General features: G+C 36.5%; 3 protein-coding genes and 1 pseudogene across 4 annotated transcripts; 3 read left to right on the top strand and 1 right to left on the bottom strand.

Moving 5' to 3' along the window:
* Positions 1-2,615: 2,615 nt before the first annotated feature.
* Positions 2,616-5,679, top strand: LOC145953203 (uncharacterized). Its single transcript, XM_083067024.1, has 2 exons — positions 2,616-4,941; positions 5,414-5,679. Exons 1-2 carry the CDS (start codon positions 3,231-3,233, stop codon positions 5,677-5,679), a joined length of 1,977 nt encoding a protein of 658 aa, XP_082923150.1. The 5' UTR covers positions 2,616-3,230.
* A 99-nt stretch (positions 5,680-5,778) lies between these two features.
* LOC145953204 (uncharacterized) lies at positions 5,779-7,615 on the top strand. The gene is made up of 3 exons (XM_083067025.1): positions 5,779-5,871; positions 5,946-6,288; positions 6,365-7,615. The coding sequence occupies exons 1-3, from the start codon at positions 5,791-5,793 to the stop codon at positions 7,213-7,215; spliced, it is 1,275 nt and encodes a 424-aa protein (XP_082923151.1). The 5' UTR covers positions 5,779-5,790; the 3' UTR covers positions 7,216-7,615.
* Positions 7,616-16,092: 8,477 nt separating this feature from the next.
* LOC145953049 ((+)-cis,trans-nepetalactol synthase NEPS1 pseudogene) lies at positions 16,093-17,325 on the bottom strand (annotated as a pseudogene).
* Positions 17,326-17,709: 384 nt separating this feature from the next.
* On the top strand, positions 17,710-21,414 carry LOC109801124 (zinc finger BED domain-containing protein DAYSLEEPER). 2 transcript variants are annotated; one of them, XM_020362123.3, is made up of 3 exons: positions 17,710-17,843; positions 20,791-21,112; positions 21,187-21,414. In XM_020362123.3, exons 1-3 carry the CDS (start codon positions 17,751-17,753, stop codon positions 21,252-21,254), a joined length of 483 nt encoding a protein of 160 aa, XP_020217712.1. In that variant the 5' UTR covers positions 17,710-17,750; the 3' UTR covers positions 21,255-21,414. The 2 variants fall into 2 exon arrangements, with proteins under 2 accessions (XP_020217712.1, XP_082922681.1); XM_083066555.1 differs by having other exon boundaries at positions 17,726-17,858.
* The last annotated feature ends 1,229 nt before the right edge of the window (positions 21,415-22,643 follow it).

Genomic DNA, 22,643 nt, shown 5'->3' with positions numbered 1-22,643 from the left:
TCTTCAATGCTTAGTTACATAAATGAAGTATGTATTTGTATAACGTAAATCAATCAATACACATTTATTTCTATGTATATATATGAGAAAGTGTGAAACTTTTATTTGAAGGATTTTAAACAATTACCCAAATACACACTTAAATTCTTTTTGTGAATCCCATTCTGTCATGTAAGATTTAAGATATCCTAAAAAAATTATTTTAATATTAAATTTATTATTTGACTTCTTAGCTTCACTCTATTAAACCTATAATCAATATCTTTTTTTTTTTTTTTCCTTTCTTTTTCACAATATAATCTCTCGTCCATTAATTGTCATCATATAATATATTTATTTTTATTTCTTTAGTCCGTTAAAACACTACTGCTTAATCAAGCAACGTAGTTTACATATGACATCTACCTAACATATTTGCTTACATGTGAGAACTACCTGACATATTTCAATGATGAAAATTGAAAAATACTGATGTTTAATATTAATAAGATCTTGCGTTGAGATGCTGTTAGACGAAACAAAGGAGTGAGATAAATCGTAAGACTTTAGTACAAAATCTACTTTCCAATACGCGTGCCTCGATCATTCCACTCTTCAATATTTACTATTCAATAAATAAATCAACTACTGATGACTATTTTATTTAATTAGATATCTTAAAAATTTAAGTCCTCACAAATACAATTTTATTAGAAACTTGCAAAAAAATTATTACCCCATATTGTTTCATATACATAATTTGATTTAAGTTTGTTATATGTTTCGAGTGATATTTAAATATCACTGGTCTTTAAAAATATATAAAAATATTCAAAATTTATTGACTGACTGTCAAGTGTGTGCTATTTAAATATAACTGGTCTTTAAAGAATATAAAAATATTCAAAATTTATAGACACTGACTGTAATTAAATTCAAGTGTGTTTAAATATTCACCGGTCTTTAACTACTTTTATTATATATTAATTTTATTTAAATTATTATTATTTTTTTAAATTTCTGTAATTAAATACTTCTCTACGTAGTTCAATTTAATCACTTTAAATTTACTTATTTAATATCATAATAACATTAAATAATTATAAACGTAAGTTTTTTTGAGTTGATAAATTAGATTTATTTCATCTTTATTATTATGTCAGTTGGTATACTTATCAAATGCGTATCAAATATCATATAAATGTGAAGGTATAAATATATCCTTAAATAAACTTTAATCAACTTCTTTCACGTAATAATTTATAAAACACATATATTTTATTGGTAAGAAATTTTTTTAAGAAGATAATTAAAAGTAAAATTATCATACTTTAAATCTAAAATAATTTTATAGTAATGTTTGTTTTGAATTTTAATTTTTCATAATACATAATAGTTTTTAATTAAAAACTAATGACTGAATTTTATAAATATTTTTATTTCAATAAATAATAGTTTTCAATTTTATGTAAATCAATACAATATATGTATTAAATAAAAAAGTATTTTAATTGTACCTTGATCAATTTTGTTTAGTATCAAGAGTAAATATATAATTTTAACTTTCCCATGCTTTCAAGTTTCGAAACAAAGTATACTTGCAGTTTATTATGAGCAGGGGTGATAGGATGGGGTTAGAGAGGCTCAAAAGAAAAAATAAATAAAAAATAAAGTGGTGGAAAAATTATATTGGATGAGGTTGAATATTTAATTTATTCTCTTAAAATAATAAGATGTTAACACATAAATAAATATTATTTATCGATTAATATCTAGTAGGGTTATATAAGTATATCCTTCTTTAATGTTATGTTAGAGCAAAACCACTTACACATGAGAGAGAATACCAAAGAGAAATGTAAAGTGAGAGATACCAAAGAGAAACCTAAAGTGAGAGAAAAAACTTATGTTATTCACACTGAACAGTACACATTATAAAGGAGTCAATTACTATTTATACAGTTGTTTACGGTGGAATTAACCATCAAATCCTGGGTTCTTTTTATTTAGACTAGCATACGAACGTATTTCAATTTAGGTGTCTCACTGCGCGTTATCGTGTTACCGAGAATGGAGAGTAGGATGAAAAAGTCTTAGCAACTACTTGTTTCGAAATATTCTTCTATTACTACTAACAAGCGATGCTCATGCAAGCAAATAATAATATGAACAGAGTGAACAATATATATGTTAGCAATGCAAATCATAGTTCATTTCGTACAATGATCAAATTACGTTACACATGCGAACATATTGATTCCAGTACATGAATACACTACGTAATTAAACAAAGAACAAGAAGACTATTCTACTTCTACTCCTAAAAAAAAAGAAAAAAGTGGCCGAGAGTCAGTCATACCCAAAAACGATCTTGTGCACGAAAGCCATGTGTGTGTGTAAGCAGAGAGTGCTTCAGAGTCCAATTCTAGTATGAGTTTTTCGACCTCAGTAAAGGTCCGTACTCCTTGTATTTATAGAGCAATTAAGGCGGTTGATTCTGTACATGTACGCTTTTGACTCAACCGCTATCCACTATCTTTGCTACGTGGTCTTGACTCAACTTCCTTTAACCGCTCTTCCCACGTTCCTTGTTTTCTCGATTGATTTTTTAGTAACCGTTTTGGCTTAACCTCCATGTTCTGACGGTCTCAACTTTTCAACTATTTTCGAGCAACACTTGTTTTTTCCGAGTCCCATAATTTCATCATGTGTTGATTTTACTTCTCAGGCAGCGCTATCAATCTTTTCGAGTCACATGATTTTCGAGTATGCCTAACAAATGCCCCCCTAGGAATTTGGTTTCGATGAGCATCTTAGGAGAAAACTAAATTCCTATCAAGGTTATTCTTCGATACTTCCTCGATTTGTTTCTTGATGTTCACTTTTCTTGACGTTAACTTAATCTTTCTTTCGATGAAAACCTATTCTTGTAAGGTACTGACCATTTGGATGTGACATCGATAGCTCTGACGGCGCGTACTTCTATTTTTCCATAAATTTGCCTTCTGATATGAAACGTTTTGGCGGTTGTTTTGGAAATTCAATTTAATATTTCAAATAATCTTGCCTAACCTAACCCGTTTCAACCTAGGCCCATTTACCTCGTTTAATACCCCTTTTTCACCCTAGGGTTAAATTGTTTTCACCATTCTCTTCCTTCGTGCCCAAGTTTTCTTGCTCACTGTTTCTTTTTTGCTCTGGTTCTTGATCTTCTTCTCAGACCGTTCTCTCTGTTCTTGCTTTTGTTTGTTATGGCTTCTTCTGCTGCGTCCACTTCTGCTGCCGTAGCTTCTTCAATGTCTCCTACTGCCACCACTTCTTCCCCTATTTTGATTGCTACTACTTCTGCTGCTATGCCCACCACTCCGGTAACCACTATGGCCACCGCAACTACTATCCAGGACACTCCTCTGCTACTGACTGGTGCTCAGGTTCAAAAGGTCAAAGAAGGTGATGACACTTTCATTCCAATTCCAGGCATGGAGGAGGCTAGTTTGAAAATATACCAATCTCAGGTACTTCTTCCTTTTTCTCTAGCAGATGGTTCTGTTCATGCTTTCCTTGGTCCTTTTGCTGGTCAAAATACCAAGAGATATGGTAATACCCTTTTGCCTGAGGACTCCACCACCCTACCTTTCATTTATTCCCCAGAAATAGACCTAAACCTTTTTGGGGATACTACCAAAATTTTTAGAGCGTTTCCCCCCGTTAAAGAAAGGCACCTTTCTTGGTTAGCTCGTGTAGAGGCTTCTATGTCCTCAGAATGGAAAGAAACAGGTATTTTTGAATTTATCCAACTAGCTAAGTTCGACCTCCACCTTTTCGACCCTCAAATGCTCCTTTCTGCTATCTTCTTCTGGAATAGAGAGACTCGGGCTTTCGAGTTTCCTTGTGGCTTCATTTGCCCGACGTTACTTGATGTTGCTGCTATAACAGGGTTAAAGCCTATTGGAGATAGGTTTTATCCTGACGCCTTTGAAGAGGAAATTTCGATCAAGGATACTTCAATTTCTTGGGATAAGAAGACCTATTTGGCCTTTATTAACGCGCATATGGGACAACCTGACACGCCTGTCTCACCTTCAGAACATATTGCCTTTCTTATGTACTGGTTGTCAGCCTGTGTCTTTTGTACCCCTTCGCTTCAAGTCCCAAAATATTATTACAATTTAGCTCAAGCCCTTCATTTGCAAAGGAAAATCTGCTTAAGCAAATTACTCCTGGCCTCTCTTTATACTTGTCTTGATGAAGCTTCTGAAAGTCTTGCTCGAGAATCTGGGCCTCGAAATCTCTCTGGCCCGTTATGGCTACTTCAACTTTGGCTCAACGCGCTATTGGAGAAGAAACTTCATTTGCCCTCAAAACCCATTCCCATATGTGAACTCGAAGGAGCTCGTTTAACAACCCTTACCCCTCGAAAGCGTCTGGTAGACAATTTCGAGAAATATATTAGAGCCATCCTTAGCTTTACTGACTTCACTGAAGATTTAGCCCCTTTCATTCGACCGAACTTGATAGGTCCTACATGGTTGCGCCAAAATAACCAAGTTGGTAGCATCAGTCCAGCTTCAATTGACCTGTGGTTTGGATTCTTGTCTTGGGATGTGATCATGTCGGGTATGAGGCAAAAAGATGTCAGACTTTATCCTTATCAGCCCCAACTTTTTGCTCGACAGTTTGGACTTTGCCAAATGAAACCTCTTCCCCTTCGACGTAAAGAGGGCATTGATGCGGATATTTGTGTCGAAAAAGGGAATTATGAAGAAGTCCTCAACTTCATCCTTCGCCCTGATAAAGAACTTAGGCTTACACCGACCACCTTTTCTCCTTCCTTCTTAGTCTCAAAATGCTACCTTCGATGGTGGTGTTACTATATTGTAGATAAACTCACCGATTTTGATGGCTTTCTGAAAAAGCTGATTAGTTCTCCTCTTTCTTGTTCGCAGGGGCCTAAACAACCAGGTACTTTCAAGAATCAACTTATCATTTATCAATTCGAACAATTTTTTAAGGTTTGTTATCGACCTGACAATGCGCACCGAACCATTTTTGACGCTTCTGTCTCATTATCGAAAATGGTACAACGGAACATTCGCTCAAAAAAGGTAATAAATCCTCAAGGTAAAACTGATTTCGAAAAATTTTGTCCAAAGCATATACCTCCTCTTCCAAATGCCCTTTTTGGTCTAGTTAAACATGTATCTCATCCTCCTTGGGTGAAAACACTCGACCCGTTTTACCTTGAGCGCAAAGAAGTTCCTGTAAAGAATAAAGTTACCTACGCGAGATGTTCCGTGTACGATTTTCCTCGAAACAAATGGTGGCCATTATGTTGGGTCAATAACATTAACCCTCCTCCTGGTAAATATTTTTCACCTCCTTCTTCTTCGCGTATACCTTAAACTTGTCTCACTTCTTTGCTCGACACTTGTAGCTGCCATCCCTCAGCGTGTTCCTCGACATGTTGATCCAACTCCTGATTGGGAGAGTGACGATGACGAGGATAAGGAGACATCGAAAAAGGGTCGAAAGAGAAAGACCGCTGCTGACAAGGTTTCTTTACGTTCTAAGGTATACCTGTTTGGATTGCAGTTTTTCTCGAGACTAATATTTTATCTTACCTTCTCGAAATTCTACTCTACAGAGTATTGGAAACTCGAAGAAACAAAGAATAGGTTCAGACAGTACCAAAACTGTTAAGTATCTTACCTCAAATATTAAGATTATTTTCTTGCTCGTTTTTCATACCTAATCAATTATTTTCCAATTCAGGTCTCGACCACAAAAAAACAAGACAAGGGGAAAGGTAAGATGGTCTTGCCTCTTCCCAAAAAACCTCAACAATCCTCTGGCGAGAAGTTGCTTAAAGACGCCATGAAGTCCGTTCCTAAGGTATCTCAATTTCGACTTCTTTCCTCCTTTATATTTCTCTTATGCCTTTAACCGTTCTAAAATCCTATTAATAGGATATTGCGATTATCCCACTGGATTCTTCTCAAGGGGTGTCTCAAGAGGTGCAGAAAAGCGTACCCTTTGCCACTGAGGTAACCCAACATGTTCATCTTGTTATACCTTGTGACTCAAATTTCCTCTTGATGTTTAGCCTGACTTCTTCATTTCCTCAGTTGTCTACTCCTCAAGTGGATGTTGTGGCGCTTGCCTCTGCCATGGCTTCGATAGAAGTTCCCCCTCCTGTCGAAGAGGGTAAGATTCCCCAACCCGAACCTTTGACTAATATGGAGACGCGGCAAGACTCCGCTCAAGGTGAACCTTCTTTCGAACTACAACCTCCCTTGGATCCGAACCAGGGTATATTTCTTTCGACTTTAATCTTCGATATGATACCTTGTTAATGGAAGTTTCTTATGTATTTACTTTTGTGCAGGTTCAACTGAGTCCCCTAGACCTTTTACTACTTCTCCTTCGACCCAGGGCGGTGCTACTTCTTCTGTCCAAGGTCTCTCCTTGATTCCCTCTCCAGATCTGGATTTGATGAGTTTCTTTAATGACGAGGACGAAGATATCAATACTATCTTCGAAGTGTTGGACAACTGGACGAGTGGTCCCTCTGGGTCAGAGAAAGACAAATTGAAGGTTGTTGAGCCAGCTTCTGACACACCTTCTTACCAACCCCTACTCGACTCTTTTCGCTCGAAGGCATACGTTAAAGATCTCGATCAAGCCTTCCTCATTCCTGAATTCAAAACGGAAGTGCAACAAATGATTGATGAGTTGCTCAGTTATTCGGACCTTCCTTCTGATATTTCTTTAGAGCTTCAAGCATTTATCAAGCCCTTTAGCCGCGCCTGGGAACTTCGAACTCAGTGGTCTACTGCATATCAAGAAGTGACTCAAATTGAGGTCGAAACTGAAGGAGACCGTGCTAAGCTCGAGAAACTCCGAGACGAGTTGGTTTCTATCAAGAAATCAACGGAAGAAATGATTTCTGCTTTACAAGCATTGCAGAAGGAGGAGGCTGATATCGAACGTACTATCGAAGCCTTAAACCACGAGCTTGACAAAACTCGCTCGAAGAAGGATGGAGTGAAAATTAAGAGTCAAGAGATCAAGCAACATCAAACAGGGCTTAAGGAAGAGGGCAAAGCCATTTCTTCTCGGTTAGCAAAGACTTTGGAGCAGAAGAGGCATTTAGAAGCTCAATGTGCGTCTCGCAAAAAGAATCTGGACGAGGCTTACAAAGCTTTCGAGGATTTCAAGAAGCAATTTTTGCAATAATTCATTCTTCTTATCTACTTTTCCAACCTTTTAGTTTATATTTGCCTTGTATTGAACAATTATTCTTCTGCTCTTTTATGGAAATGTTTTAAATATTTCCCATTTATGACTTTGCTTGCACTTGAATTATTTATCTCCTTAATTACATATGCGTTCTTTGAATATACTTGCTCGACTAGAAATGAGCCTTCCCAATTATATGACCACTTCCCCAAACATCGAGATTTTTGATCCATGGGAAGTATAACTTTTAATACCAATTCTCCGACTCGAAAACGTTGCATATTCACTCTCTTATTATAAGTTTTCTCGACTCTTTCTTTCTGTTGAACAATATTCTGTAACGCAATTAATCTTTCTTCCTCTAAAGAGATCAACTCATCATACATCAAGTTCCAATAATCCTCCACAGGTAATTCATTTTGTTTTTGTATATGAATTGATTGTAAGTTAATATCAATAGGAAGAATAGCCTCATGGCCATATACTAATTTATATGGGGTTGTTTTCGTGGCATCTCGAGGTGAGTTCCTATATGCCCATAGTATTTGGACGAGAGTTTCATGCCAATTTCGAGGTTTATTTGATATGTGTTTTTTGATTAAACCAATTACCACTTTATTAGCAGCCTCAACTTGACCATTAGCTTGGGCGTAATATGGTGTTGAAGTTACCAACTTAATTCCTCTTGATTCTGCATATCGAGCAATGTTTCGACCCGTAAAAACCGTACCCTGATCAGTAGTGATTGTTTGAGGAATTCCAAACCTTGTAATAATATGATCTTCGATAAAATCAATTATATTTTTTTGCTCGACTTCTTTTAAAGGAATAGCTTCAACCCATTTTGTAAAATAATCTATGGCAACTAGTATATACCTGTGGTTCTTCGAGGAAGGTGGGTGTATTTGTCCGATTAAATCCATTGCCCAACCCCGAAATGGCCAAGGTTTGATGATCGAATGCAACTCACTTGCCGGTACCTTTTGTATTGGTCCATGCTTTTGACACTCCACACAACTTTTTGCGAATTCGATACAATCTTTAATCATAGTAGGCCAATATAAGCCTTTCCTTGACAAAACCCATTTCATCTTCTTTCCAGCTTGATGTGCTCCACAAATGCCTTCATGAATCTCTGCCATTGCTATATAACCTTCATGGTCTCCCAAACATTTGAACAAAACTCCGTCGAAGCCTCTTTTGTACAATTCATCATTTAGTAAGAGATAATTGAGAGCTTGGAGTTTAATCTTCCTTTCAACCTTTATGTTAGGATCTCGCAAGTATTCGATCAATTCGCTCCTCCAATCTTGTTGACCTGCTGAACTTATATTTAGAATTGCTCGATAGTCTAACACTTCGCTCTCTGTATGAATCAGATATTCAAGATACTCTTTGCTGATTTTATATCCAGAGGCTATTTGGGCCAATTTATTTGCAATATGATTTGAGTCCCGGGGAATGTGTTGTAACTCTACTTCATCAAACGTGTCAAGTAATCGTGTAGCTCGAGTTTTGAATTCAATTAATTTTTCATTTAAACACTTATACTCTCGAGTTAATTGTTTGATGACCAGTTGTGAATCTCCTCGAATTACCACATTTTTAGCGCCTAATTCTTCAAGAATCTCAAGTCCAGTAATCAATGCTTGGTATTCAGTTTCATTATTCGAGCATCCTGTATTTGTTTTGACTGATAACTTCGTCGGGACCCCTTTGGGAGAGATGATTAAAAGACCTATTCCGGCGCCTAACTCGTGTTTCGAGCCATCGAAATATAATTGCCAAGGCTTGGTGGTTATGTAATTAACTTCTTCAGTTCCATTCGAATGTTCTGCAAGAAAATCTGCAATTATTTGTCCTTTAGTTGCTTTTAGCGGCTCGAAAGTTAATGAGTATTCGGTTAAGGCAAGTGCCCATTTGCCGACTCGAGAATGTAACACAGGTTTACACAACATATATTTTATCACATTACTTCGACAAAGTATTACAACATTACGAGTCCTAATATAGTACTTCAACTTAGTACACGCAACATAAAGACTTAAACATAATTTCTCTAAAGGGGTGTATCTAAGTTCTGCTCCTACTAACATTCGACTTAAATAGTAAATGACTCTTTCGATGCCATTTTCATCATCTTGCGCCAGCATGCCCGCAATAGTCGAATCATTAGCTGAAATGTACAACTTCAGTTTCTTCCCTTCAGAGATTGGTGCAAGCACTGGAGGATGAGCCAAGTAAGCTTTAATTTCTTCGAATGCTCTCTGGTGCTCTTCATCCCATCGAAATTCTTGCTCCTTTTTTAAACGCAACAAAGGAGAGAATACTTTAGTTTTACCCGACAAATTCGAAATAAATCTCCTCAAAAAATTTACTTTACCTAAGAGAGATTGAAGCTCTTTCTTGTTCGATGGAGGCTTGGTCTCCATGATAGCCTTGGTTTTGTTCTTGTCTACCTCGATCCCCCTCTGGTGTATAATAAATCCCAGAAATTCGCCTGCTATGACACCAAAAGCACATTTCAATGGATTCATTTTCAAACCATATTTCCTCATTCTCTCGAAGGCTAGTTTCAAATGATATAAATGGTCTTTCTTTTGTTTTGAGCCAACAATTATGTCATCAATATAAACTTGCACGAACTTACCAATCAAATCATGAAAGATTAAATTCATCGCTCTTTGATAAGTCGCACCAGCGTTTTTAAGACCAAATGGCATCATCACCCATTCGTAGACGCCTAAGGCACCTGGGCATCGAAAGGCAGTTTTCGACACGTCATTCGCTGCAATATAAATTTGATTATATCCAGAATAACCATCTAACAAACTCATAATCTCGTTACCTGCAGCGACGTCTATCATATTTTCAGCAATGGGCATAGGGTACTCATCCTTGGGAGTTGCCATGTTGAGATCTCGAAAGTCAATGCAAACTCTGAGTTTTCCATTTTTCTTTATAACTGGCACTATATTCGAGATCCAGTCAGGATATCTCGAAGTTCTGATGAACTTTGCTTTCAGCAATCTCTCAATTTCCCCTTTGATTTTCTCGATCACTTCAGGAGCAAATCTTCGAGGACTTTGTTTCACGGGCTTCCTTCCTAGGATCATTGGTAGCCTATGTTCTACCAATTCTCGATCCAAACCTGGCATTTCATCATAATCCCATGCGAAGCAATCTTTGTATTCATGCAAGACTTGAATTATCTCCCCTTTCAGCTCCCCTTGCAAGAACTTGCTAATATAAGTAATCCGCTTATTTTCGATAGTTCCCAGATTAACCTCTTCGAGCGGATCTTGGGATTCTAACTTATGCTCTCCATTAGCGGCACTCTCGAAACCCAAAGGTGAATCATCAAAAAATGCAATCCAGTTTGAGTTCTAGCTCTGCTTTTTCTTTTTGCTTTTCATTTTTATCTGAGACTCCTTCGTCCCTTTGATTTTCTGTTTTTTGCTTTTCTTCCCTCTTTTTCCCGATTTCGAACTCCTTTTCTTTTTGTTGTTTTTCTTTTTCCTTTATTGATTCGAAATCCATCTCTTCTTTTTTTTTTTGTTTTTCTTCAGCCAACATAGCCGTGCTAACCTCATTGTCAAATTGATCTTTATCGGCCAAATTGGCCGTTTGATCGGCCACGTAGGCCGATATTCGAGCTAAAAAGCTCGAATAAGGATCTTCGTCCTTCATGCATCCAAAGGAGCCGAATTCTTTTTGGCTCGAATAACGAATCCTCTCTTTACATCCCAACAAAAGGTTTTCTTGACACCTTTCTCTTCATCCATCACCCCAGAGTTGTAAGCGTCAAAAGGTTTGGTCTTGGCAAATGCTGTCAGTTGTTGATCAGCAAAATACATGCCAACTTCATAAGTCTTCTGATCAGCTTCGAGAACCTCTAAACCTTCATCATCATTCCAGAAGAAAACCTTCTGATGTACGGTCGAAGGAACAGCACCTACCCCATGAATCCACTCCCGACCTAGCAACACGTTGAAGTTTGCTTTGGAAGGTGTTACTATAAACATGGTAGTCCTCTTCACACTTCCGATCTGTACATCGAGCAGAATCATACCTTCAGGATGTGAAGACTTGCCTGCATAGTCGGAGATCATGATGTTATGGGGTTTCAGATCATCCAAGGATTTCCCAAACCTTTTCAGCATTGTCTTAGGCAAAATATTCACAGCTGCGCCTCCATCGACCAAGACCTTGTTTACCTCTTGCCCTTCGATCATCAGTGTTAACAATAGGGGTTTGAGATGTCCTTTCATTTCCTCTGTGGGAGAGTCGAAAACAGCAGAGTTGAACCTAGGGATAACCCTCGAGATTTGATTGACCCATATGATTTTGGACTCATAATTGGGGTCCTCGAAAACGTCTTCCCTGATGATATCCTCTTGTTCATTCACGGATTCCATAGCACCAGCATACTCCGAAGGTAAAATGGAAACTACCCCGCAAATATCTTCCAAAGAATCCTCGAAACCGCTCTCGAAGCAGTTTGTTATCATGTCTTCATCGTCTTCGATGAACTTGCCAGAAGATTCCCCTTTCTGAGGAACTGGGATCGAAAAACGATTTCCTCCCCTACCTTCAAAGGTTGCTTTACGCATCCTTTGCTGCCTCCTCCATTGAGTTTTGGTTAAGTTGTTCAATGGCTGTCGAAATCCACGTCCATATCCCCCAGCTGGAATTCCAACATTCCCTGTAGTCAAGTTCGAAAATTTTCCTGCATTTCTTTGTTCCGGGTTTCCCATGCTAGTCATTACTTGTTTACCTCGACCCATCATAGACCTAGGTGGTGCGTTCCATGTCCCGACAGGCACATTCGCGTTCGGCACAAAAGTATTGCCGAACCTAGACGAGTTATACATCTCCATCTTCCCAACCGGGGCATTATATTGAGGCATATGAACTTGCCTCATAGTCAGACCAGCATTCAACCTAGCATTGGGCTTCATTTTTTCACGCAGCCTCTCAACTTTGTAATTCTTCATTATTTCAGACTCCTCGAAAGCCTTAGCCGCCGCTCTGTCGAAGACAGCACTGCATCGAGGACACAACATGACCTCTTTATCAGCTTCTTTTTTCTTCGATAAAAATTCCACCAGACTATCTCCTTCCTTTGGGTATATGGGTTCTTGCTCTTTAGCAAAATCCTCCATTAACTCTTCGAGCTTCTCATCAGAAATGGGCTCAATGCTATCATCGTCCTCAGCAGCGACTTCCACCATGTTGATGGACATCGAAACTGGTTCAACATAGCCAGTATGGGCAGCAAATGGGTCAACATCCACTTTCATTTCCTTCTCTTCAAAAGCCAGGCGACCATCAGTAATCGCCTTCTCGATGAAATCCCTGAAACGCACACAACTGTTAGTCCAATGTCCATACATATTATGATATTTGCAGAATTTCTTTCCTTTTCTTTGCTCGAAAGGTGGAATTTTATGATTCTCTGGGAGTATAATCTGTTTATCTTTTAACAAAGTATCGAATATCTTTTCTGCCTTACTAACGTCAAAACTATATTTTTTAGTCGAATTCCCTTCTATATTACCTCCTGGTTTTAGCATTTGACATTGGTACGTAGGTCCAGGGCGCAATTCTGCCAAATTAATCTCGAAATCTTCACTTACAACTTCATAATTAGAATCCTCATTTAACTCAGAACTTTCTAAATACGCTATCTTTTCTTTTCGAACGAACTTGTCGAATTTCATCAACTTTTCCTTTTCTAATTTAATTTGTTCAATCCTCCTCACTTTCTCAGCAAGTTGAGCCATGTTCCTCAATTGTTCATTTACTAATTTTTTACGTATTGAGAAGTCTAAACCTGTGGCGGCGATTCTAACCAATTCATGTTCTGGAATATTAGTATAGCATCAAGATTTTAATTGCCTAAACCTATTTAAATAGTCATCTAATGTTTCATTACTTTGCCTTTTGATATTCATTAGATCGACTATACTAACCTTGGTTTCCTCTCGAAAGAAATGCTCATGAAAGCTACCTTCTAGCTGTACCCAAGTATGTATCGAATTAGGAGGCAGGGTGGTAAACCAGGTAAAAGCATGTTTAGTCAACGAACTTGGGAAATATTTCATTTTCAAGTATTCATTATTAGCCAAATCCCCACATTCGACCCCATACCTAGCTATGTGTTCAACTGTTGACTCAGTTATATCTCCTGCAAATTTCGAGAATTTTGGGACTTTCATTCCACGGGGTAATTCTACTTGTGTAATATAATCTGGAAAGGCTGACACAAAGTATGGGCGTTCATTCCGACCTACATCAAATCCATGTCTATTCAATATCCTTTCTACCATTTGATCTAAATTATCATTAGGGTTCCTGTTAGGTCGAACTATGTTTTGCAAATTTCCATGCCCCCCAGGGTTTTCTGTATCGTTCAGATTCACACTCATTGCTCTCGAAGGAGTCCCATTACCCAACTTATCTCCTATTTTGTTTATTAGCTCGTAAAGGGGTGTCATGATGTTGTGCATCTGAGTAGACAACAAATTGACCATGTCATGATTACTATGGTCCATTTGTTGTCGAAGGGCCATCATTGCTTGATTACTAATACCCGTGGGCATGTAACTACCTTGTCGAATTAATGAACCCTCCTGACTTGTTCCTACATGCTGATACGGGTCTTGCATAACAAAACCCATGCCATTCGGCCCAGGATTATAACCCTGTGGGGATACATGCATTTGTGAATTGGGTCCTATTAGCGGTATTGGCATTTCGACATGCACAGGTTGGGTATTTCGCCAATTCTGTGGCATACCCCAGGGATACTCTCTAGTAACATTTACCAACTCTTGAGTGATATTATTATGCCTAGCATGGTTTTCAAGCAACACAGGAGGAGATCTTGCCCCCCTGGTCACATTGGTAGCATTATCAGGATTGGAGTTAGGCTGTTCTACATCTACATTATTATGGTTTACGTTCATGTTATCAGACGTAGACATAGTTCTTCCACTCCTTAATCTCATGCAATTCACACACCTAAAACTAGTCCAATTATGTTCTAAATTAAACGTGTCCCACCGGGCGTGCCAATTTGTTTACGGTGGAATTAACCATCAAATCCTGGGTTCTTTTTATTTAGACTAGCATACGAACGTATTTCAATTTAGGTGTCTCACTGCGCGTTATCGTGTTACCGAGAATGGAGAGTAGGATGAAAAAGTCTTAGCAACTACTTGTTTCGAAATATTCTTCTATTACTACTAACAAGCGATGCTCATGCAAGCAAATAATAATATGAACAGAGTGAACAATATATATGTTAGCAATGCAAATCATAGTTCATTTCGTACAATGATCAAATTACGTTACACATGCGAACATATTGATTCCAGTACATGAATACACTACGTAATTAAACAAAGAACAAGAAGACTATTCTACTTCTACTCCTAAAAAAAAAGAAAAAAGTGGCCGAGAGTCAGTCATACCCAAAAACGATCTTGTGCACGAAAGCCATGTGTGTGTGTAGGCAGAGAGTGCTTCAGAGTCCAATTCTAGTATGAGTTTTTCGACCTCAGTAAAGGTCCGTACTCCTTGTATTTATAGAGCAATTAAAGGCGGTTGATTCTGTACATGTACGCTTTTGACTCAACCGCTATCCACTATCTTTGCTACGTGGTCTTGACTCAACTTCCTTTAACCGCTCTTCCCACGTTCCTTGTTTTCTCGATTGATTTTTTAGTAACCGTTTTGGCTTAACCTCCATGTTCTGACGGTCTCAACTTTTCAACTATTTTCGAGCAACACTTGTTTTTTCCGAGTCCCATAATTTCATCATGTGTTGATTTTACTTCTCAGGCAGCGCTATCAATCTTTTCGAGTCACATGATTTTCGAGTATGCCTAACAACAGTATATCTGCTAATTTGAATCACATTTTTTAACACCTCTTTGATTCAAAAGCTTAAAAACAAAATACACTCGAAAATTCTCTTAACTCCCTAAACCTTTCGATCTTCAATGACTTAGTCATTATATTTGCCGGTTGCACTTCTGTCTTGCAATGCTTCAATTTGATTCTACCCTTGCTTACTTGATCTCTATAATCATATATATTTTTATGTATATGTATATAAATTAAAGTTAAGATTGTATTGTTTATATATATTAAAAAAATATATGAATTATTTTAATAGTTAAATAATTTAAGTTATAATAATACTTAAGTAACAAACTTAAAATTACAAATTTAACTACAAATATAATTTAATTATTAATTTTTATGTGTAAGTTATTTATTTATATATATATATATATTATTTACATTATAATATATAAATATTAATTTAAATTTAATTTATTTAAAATTATAAGTAATAAAATAAAATAAAAGTGATGAATTTTCCATTAATTTACTAGAACTTGATAAAATTTGATGGAGATAGTGAATTTTAAACAATAAACTCGCCTATTTAAAAATCAAACTCAAACCAATTCTCCCTTCAATGAGTGTATAGATGGAGAAAGTAAACCTCGTGTCCGATAAGCCTATTGTCATCCCTAGACTACCCTAACATATTTGGTGTTGTATATTTTAAGATATTTCAAAAAGTTAATTTATTTATGAAATTATTTTAAATTTAAATTTAAATAATTATTTTACAAAATAATAAGTTTTGAAACCTAATTAATATTGATTTTAATAAGATATAATAACCTAATCGTTGTAGTTTTAAGTAATTTTAGTTATCAAATATTTTTAAAATTAATTATTTTAATTTTCTTGATTAATTATAGCCACAATAGCCCGTATCCCCTTCTATAAATATTGAGAGTGATGCACTGAGTTGTAGTCCTTTAGGATAGTGCGTTGCATCCTCAAAAGTAGAGCTGTCAAAATGGGTCATGGCCCGTGGGCCAACTCAGCCTACATGAAAATGGGCCGGGCCAAAATAAATAAAATTTTACAGTAAGTGGGAAAATTTAAACTTGACCCACTTTTACCCGACCCACTTAGGCTGAACCCGTGGTGGGCCGGGTAGCCCACCATCCCACTTATTTTTTTTTATTGCAACAACCAACCCAATAGACAACATAAAGTGGCACACACTAAAGTCCAAAGGCTGGTGATAAACACACCTCCACTCTCGTATAAATACACCCCCTTTTATATATAAAATATCTAAATTACCCTTAAAAAAAATAAAATTCTTAAATTTACGCTCCCTTCTCCGTAACCCTGTTCTCCGCACCCCCTTTCCCGCACTCCATACCCCCTTTCCCGCACCCCTCCTACGCGATTGAGAATTGTAGCAGGGAAGTGGTGAAGGCCTTGCTTGAACTCGGCGCAACCGACGTGAACTACCCCTCTGGCCCTGCCGGGAAGACGCCGCTCCACATTGCGGCGGAGATGGTGTCGCCGGACATGGTGGCGGTGCTGCTGGACCAATGTGAGAACCGTGGATGGGGTCACACCTTTGGACATCCTCAGAATCCTAACCTCGGATTTCCTCTTCAAGGGGGCTGTCCCGGGTTTGTCCCATTCGACCCTAAGATCAAGGCCAGTGACAAAGGCAGAATCATCAGAAACGAGAAACAAGACGGCGTCTGCCACGTGTTTGGGAGTGAGCAGCACTCCTTGCAGTCTGGCGAATTTCCGGTAAGCCTCTTGCATCTCCTCCTCGCTCATCCCTCGCCGTTTGCAAGTCAACGACGTCGCCAACCCATTCGGTGAGACGCAGTTCACCCTTATCCCGTGCTCCGCAAGCTGCAAACTCGCCGAACGCATCAGCCCCAACACCGCGTGCTTCGACATGATGTAGTCCGTCACCGATGGTCCACCGTGGCTGCCACCCACGCTCCCCGTGCACACAATGCTCCCCCTCACGCGCCTCTCCACCATGGCACGCGCCGCGTGTTTCACGCATGCCGCCATGCCGCGCACGTTGAGCGCCAAAACCTTGTCCAGTTGGGACATGTCGAGGTCCTCCACGGTCTGCTCGGAGGGGCTAAGGATGCCAACATTGCTGAACATGATGTCCATTTGTCCGTACGCGTTCACCGTCCATTCCACCACCTTCTTCAGTAGCATATGCGGCAACAACAACAACAGCAACATTGGTAACCTTCTTCAATAGCATATGCGGCAACAACAACAACAGCAACATTGGTAACCTTTTTAAGCTGAGGCCGTGTTTGGAGCTTGTTCAATCCGGGGCTCTTGTCATGTGGCGAGAAGAAGGCAATGCCAACAATAACAACAATGGTGTGGGATGAGAGGAAGGGGGCTGCGGAGAAGGAGGGTGCGGGAGAGGGGGTGTAAATTTAGGAATTTTTTTAAGGGTAATTTAGGCATTATATATATTTTTTAAAAAAGGAGGTGTGTTTATAAGAGAGTAGAGGTGTGTTTATCATCTGCCAAGTCCAAATTGTAAAAAAAAAAGAAGTCAAAACCCTATTCTAGCAAGGAAACCCAATCCCAAATCAACTACGCCCACCACACCGCACTTGGCTCCACTTCACTGCTTCAGCTTCACAAAGGTTATGCTTCACTGCTTCAACTTCACGAAGGTTCCGCTTCATTACTTCAGCTTCACGAAAGTGTCCCTCTGCAGGTTCCGCTTCAGCTTCACAAAGGTGCCCTATCTGCAGGTTTCGCTTCAAATCCCAAATTTCCTATTTATGTATTTTTTTAGTTAGTAACAACTTGGTAAGGGATCAAACTTTGTCAACTAAAAGCTATCCAAAACGTACTTGTGAGGAAAGCTAGCCCCCCTGTTTAGCCGCTTACCCTTTAATAAGATAAGATATGCGCGGATAAGGAAATATGAGTGGATAAGGAAAGGTGCCACAGGGAAAGATAAGCAATCTCACATCCAACAAAGCCTTTATCTATTGGACTAAAAAGTTAAAATAAATGACTAAACTTGAAAATTAAAATAAAAGATTAAAATTCCGTAAACTATTGACGCATAGTGCAATGAACAAATAAGGAAAGGTGCCACAAGGAAAGAAGTTTTGTTTCATTTATATAGTTTATCATTTAGAAAAAATACATTTTGGGCTTCATTTATATTGTATTTGTAATATTAAATTATTAACAAATCAATTGTAATATTAAATTATTAACAAACCAATTGTAATGTTAAATTATTAACACTAATTAGCATAAATTATAGATGATTATATTTTCAAAATTTGAATCCTATGTCTAAGCATGAAATGGAGTGTGTCATTGCTAATTTTTAAAACTAAAAGCCACTTTGACCACCCTTAATATCTTCTCGTGTTAGAATTTTAAGAGAGAAAGAAAAAAAAAATCTACTTATTTAAAGAGGAAACACTCAAATTAATACTTAAATTTAAAAGATGTTATATTTAGTCTCTAAAAATTAAGAAATTATTATATATATCTTTTATGATGTTATTGTTTCTTTTATTGCAGCTTTGTAGAGTTACCATTGAGGCATTGACTACTTATCATTAATAGTTTAATACCTTGCTATATATTATTAATGTCTTGCTATATATTATTACTAGTGATATATTGGTGTTTAATTGTATGAGTAATTTCTTTTTATTAATGCTTTCAATATATAGAATGGAATCTAAAACCCATGAGCAAATTATTGAAGTTGGGTTAAATGAACAACTTTCTACTATTATTGAAGATATTGATGATTCTAGGCCAACTAAGAAGCTTAAAACAACCACGTCTAAAGTTTAGGATAATTTTACTAAACTTGGGGTAAAAGATGGTAAAGAAAAGCTAAATGCAACCATTGTGGTAATGGATATGTTTGTGGTGGTATAAAAATAGGAACTTCATCCATGTTACGTCATTTGCAAAAGTGTGACATCTTAAAGCAAAAACAAAAATCTGCACAAATTGGAAATATGATAATTGATCAAGCTGGCAAGCTGAGGTCTAGAGAAATAGATCAAAAACATTTTGAAGATTTGTTTTCAAGGGGCTATTATTGAACATGGGTTATCATTTAGTTTTGTTGAGTATAAGTGGATTAGAGGGTTATTTTTGTATTTATATCCTGGGTTAAGAATTCCTAGTAGGAATACAGCTGTTTCTAATCTTTGGAGGATTCATGATGAAGAAAAAGTAAAGGTGAAAAATGCAATGCGTAAAGCTAATAGTAGGATTTGCTTAACATCTGACTGTTGGACATGAATAACTCAGGAAGGATACATTTGTGTAACTGCTCATTTTGTTGATTCTAATTGGAAACTGAATAGTAAGATTCTTGCCTTTTCTAAGTTAGACCCTCCACATGGTGGTCATGAAATGGCAAAAAAAATATTTGAAATCTTGCTTGATTGGGGGATAGATAGGAAAGTGTTTTCCATAACTTTGGACATTGCAAGTGCCAATGACACAATGGTAAATTTCATGAAAGCACAATTTAATTTGCAAAACAGTTTGATTTGTAATGGCTCATATTTTCATGTGAGATGTAGTGCACATATACTAAACCTCATTGTTCAAGAGGGTTTGGGGGTGGCTAGTGGTGCTTTGAAAAAAATTAGAGAGAATATAAAATATGTAAGAGGATCAGAAGCTAGAAAGATTGCTTTCAAAGAATGTGGGCTTCAAGTGAGGGTATTGATATTAAGGTGGGTTTGAGAATGGATGTGCCCACTAGATGGAATTCCACTTATGTTATGCTTGATGGTGCAATTAAATACAAACGTGCATTTGGTTGTTTGGCTATTCGAGATAGGAATTATGTTCATTGCCCATCGGATGATGAATGGAATAGGACTGCAAGAATGTCTGAGTTCTTAAAGCCTTTTTTTGTCATGACAAATTTGATATTAGGCTCCACTTATCCAACATCTAATCGGTACTTTATGCAAGTTTGGAAAATTGAAAAATTGTTGCGTGAATTTGTTATGTGTGAAGATCTAGTGATTAAAGAGATACCTTCAAAAATGATGACTAAGTTTTCAAAGTATTGGCATGATTATTGTGAGATTCTTGTCATTGGTGCTATTCTTGACCCACGGATGAAGTTTGGAGCTATTCAGTTTGCTTATAGAAAAATTGAACCTTCTACTTTTGAATAGAAAATTAGTGTTTTAAGAAAGAAAATTTATGAATTGTTTGAAGAGTATGAGAAAGTAAAATCAAATGAATCAAATGCTTCAACTTCTAATGTGTCTCTTCTTCCATCACAACCAATTTCGTATACAAATGATGAGCAAGTACTTGATTTAATTTTAATTTTTATTTAGTAATTATCATCAAATATTGAATTTCTTTTTCTTTGTAATGTCTTAGGTATATGTTGATTATTTGAGCCAAAATGCTACTGCGAATGGAAAATTTGAATTGGATCTATATTTGGAGGAAGGAAAATTAGTGCTTTAAGAAAGAAAATTTATGAATTGTTTGAAGAGTATGAGAAAGTAAAATCAAATGAGTTAAATGCTTCAACTTCTAATGTGTCTCTTCTTCCATCACAACCAATTTCGTATATAGATGATGAGCAAGTACTTGATTTAATTTTAATTTTTATTTAGTAATTATCATCAAATATTGAATTTCTTTTTCTTTGTAATGTCTTAGGAATATGTTGATTATTTGAGCCAAAATGTTACTACTAATGGAAAATCTGAATTGGATCTATATTTGGAGGAAGGAAATCTTGATCCAAAGTGTCATGAAAAGTTAGATGTGTTAGCTTATTGGAGGGATCGTCATGATCGTTATCCAAACCTCTCTCGGATGGCTTGTGATGTACTGAGTATTCCAATCACTACAGTTGCTAGTGAATCTGCTTTTAGCCTTGGGTCTCGAGTGCTAACTAAGTATTGGTCTACCATTCTTCCTGAAAATGTAGAGTTACTCATTCTAACTCAAAATTGGTTGCATGGTTTTGAAGAATTTGGTAAGTTTTATAATGAGAAATTTCTTATTTAATTTTACAATAGCTTATCCTAACACTTTTTTTCCTATTTGTAGATGGAGATAAAATGGATATGCAAAGAGAAGAAATTGTTATTGACATTTTCGTGCAAGACTCTAATTAAGTCTATTTTGCAAGATTTTTGTATGATAAAACATTAAAACTTTTTATTTTGGAGTTTGAACTTTGATTATGATTTGTAGTTAATTTTGTATGATGGGACATTGAAACCTTTTATTTTAGACTTTTATCATGGTTTGTATTTAAGTTTGTATGATGAGTTATGACTTATGGCTATTAATGATGCTAATTTTATGGCTATTGTGTTAATTTAAAATTAATTTTAAATTTTAAATTTTTTTGATAATTTTTTTTGAAAAAATTTGGTGGACTGGTGGGCTTACCCGTATAACCCATCAACCCATGATGAACCGGGTTGGGTTGGCCCATTTTTTAAGTGAGTCAAGGTGAGCTAGCCCACATGGGCCTTTTAACAACTTTACTCAAAAGTTTATATCAATTCGTGTACTCAACATTCATGGACAACAATGTAAAGGACTTAAGTTGTCCATTGCAATCTATTTGACATTTGTTCAAAACAAAATCATTAACCATTTCGGAGGGTTTTGGGTCCACTAGTGTGAGAGCACAAGACTGTGAAAGTGGAGAACAACACGAAAGTAGATTAGTTTTGAAAGAAGAATAAATTTATAAAAATATGTGGTTCTCAAGCATAGTCATCAACATGAGAGGTTGATTTGATGCGAATGAAAAATAAAAAGTTATCCAAGTAATTTTTTTCTATAAAAAATAAAGAAAAAAAAAATCCAACATTATGTATTAATTAGGGATGGTAAAATGGATCTGAATCCTATGGACACTCGCAAAAATACCCGCATGCGAAACGAGTAAATACCTGCTTATATGAGGATGGGTACGATTATACTCACAAAATTTAGTGGGTACGTGTGTGGATACTATGGTACCCACCCCGCCCACAGTTATTTATATATATATATATATATATATATATATTTTTTTTAGGTCTTGGGAGAATATTATTAACACATGATGATAATGTTGGAAGTTTAATTACAACTTTTATTAGGTTGAATTTTTTTAAAGTTTATTTACAAGAATTGAATGTTTTGTAATCTTTATTTATAAAAATTTTTATGTTATATTTTTGTAATGTTAAAAACCTGACAAATTATTATTATGTTTACTTGGGTGAAATGTTATCTCTTTGTTAATTTATTTACTTTATACATAAGTAAAATACAAGTCATGAGTATAAAAATGGGGATTAAAATTATTATCCATGCAAGTATGAAACTAGGTACAGGTATTATTTTTAAACGTAGGTATGGGAACAGATATTATAAGATCCTACAGTAGACTTTATTCATTGTCATCCCTAATATTAATATTATTAAGTTTGTCATATTGTGTGTTGGAAATTTTCTCGACTAGTACATTTAGTTGTAGGTTGATTTTTTTATCAATTATTATA

This window comes from Cajanus cajan, chromosome 11 (genome assembly GCF_000230855.2).
Source record: "Cajanus cajan strain Asha chromosome 11, NIPB_CcT2T_4, whole genome shotgun sequence".
Classification (NCBI taxonomy): Eukaryota; Viridiplantae; Streptophyta; class Magnoliopsida; order Fabales; family Fabaceae; genus Cajanus; species Cajanus cajan.
This window is presented reverse-complemented; position numbering and strand designations above follow the sequence as displayed.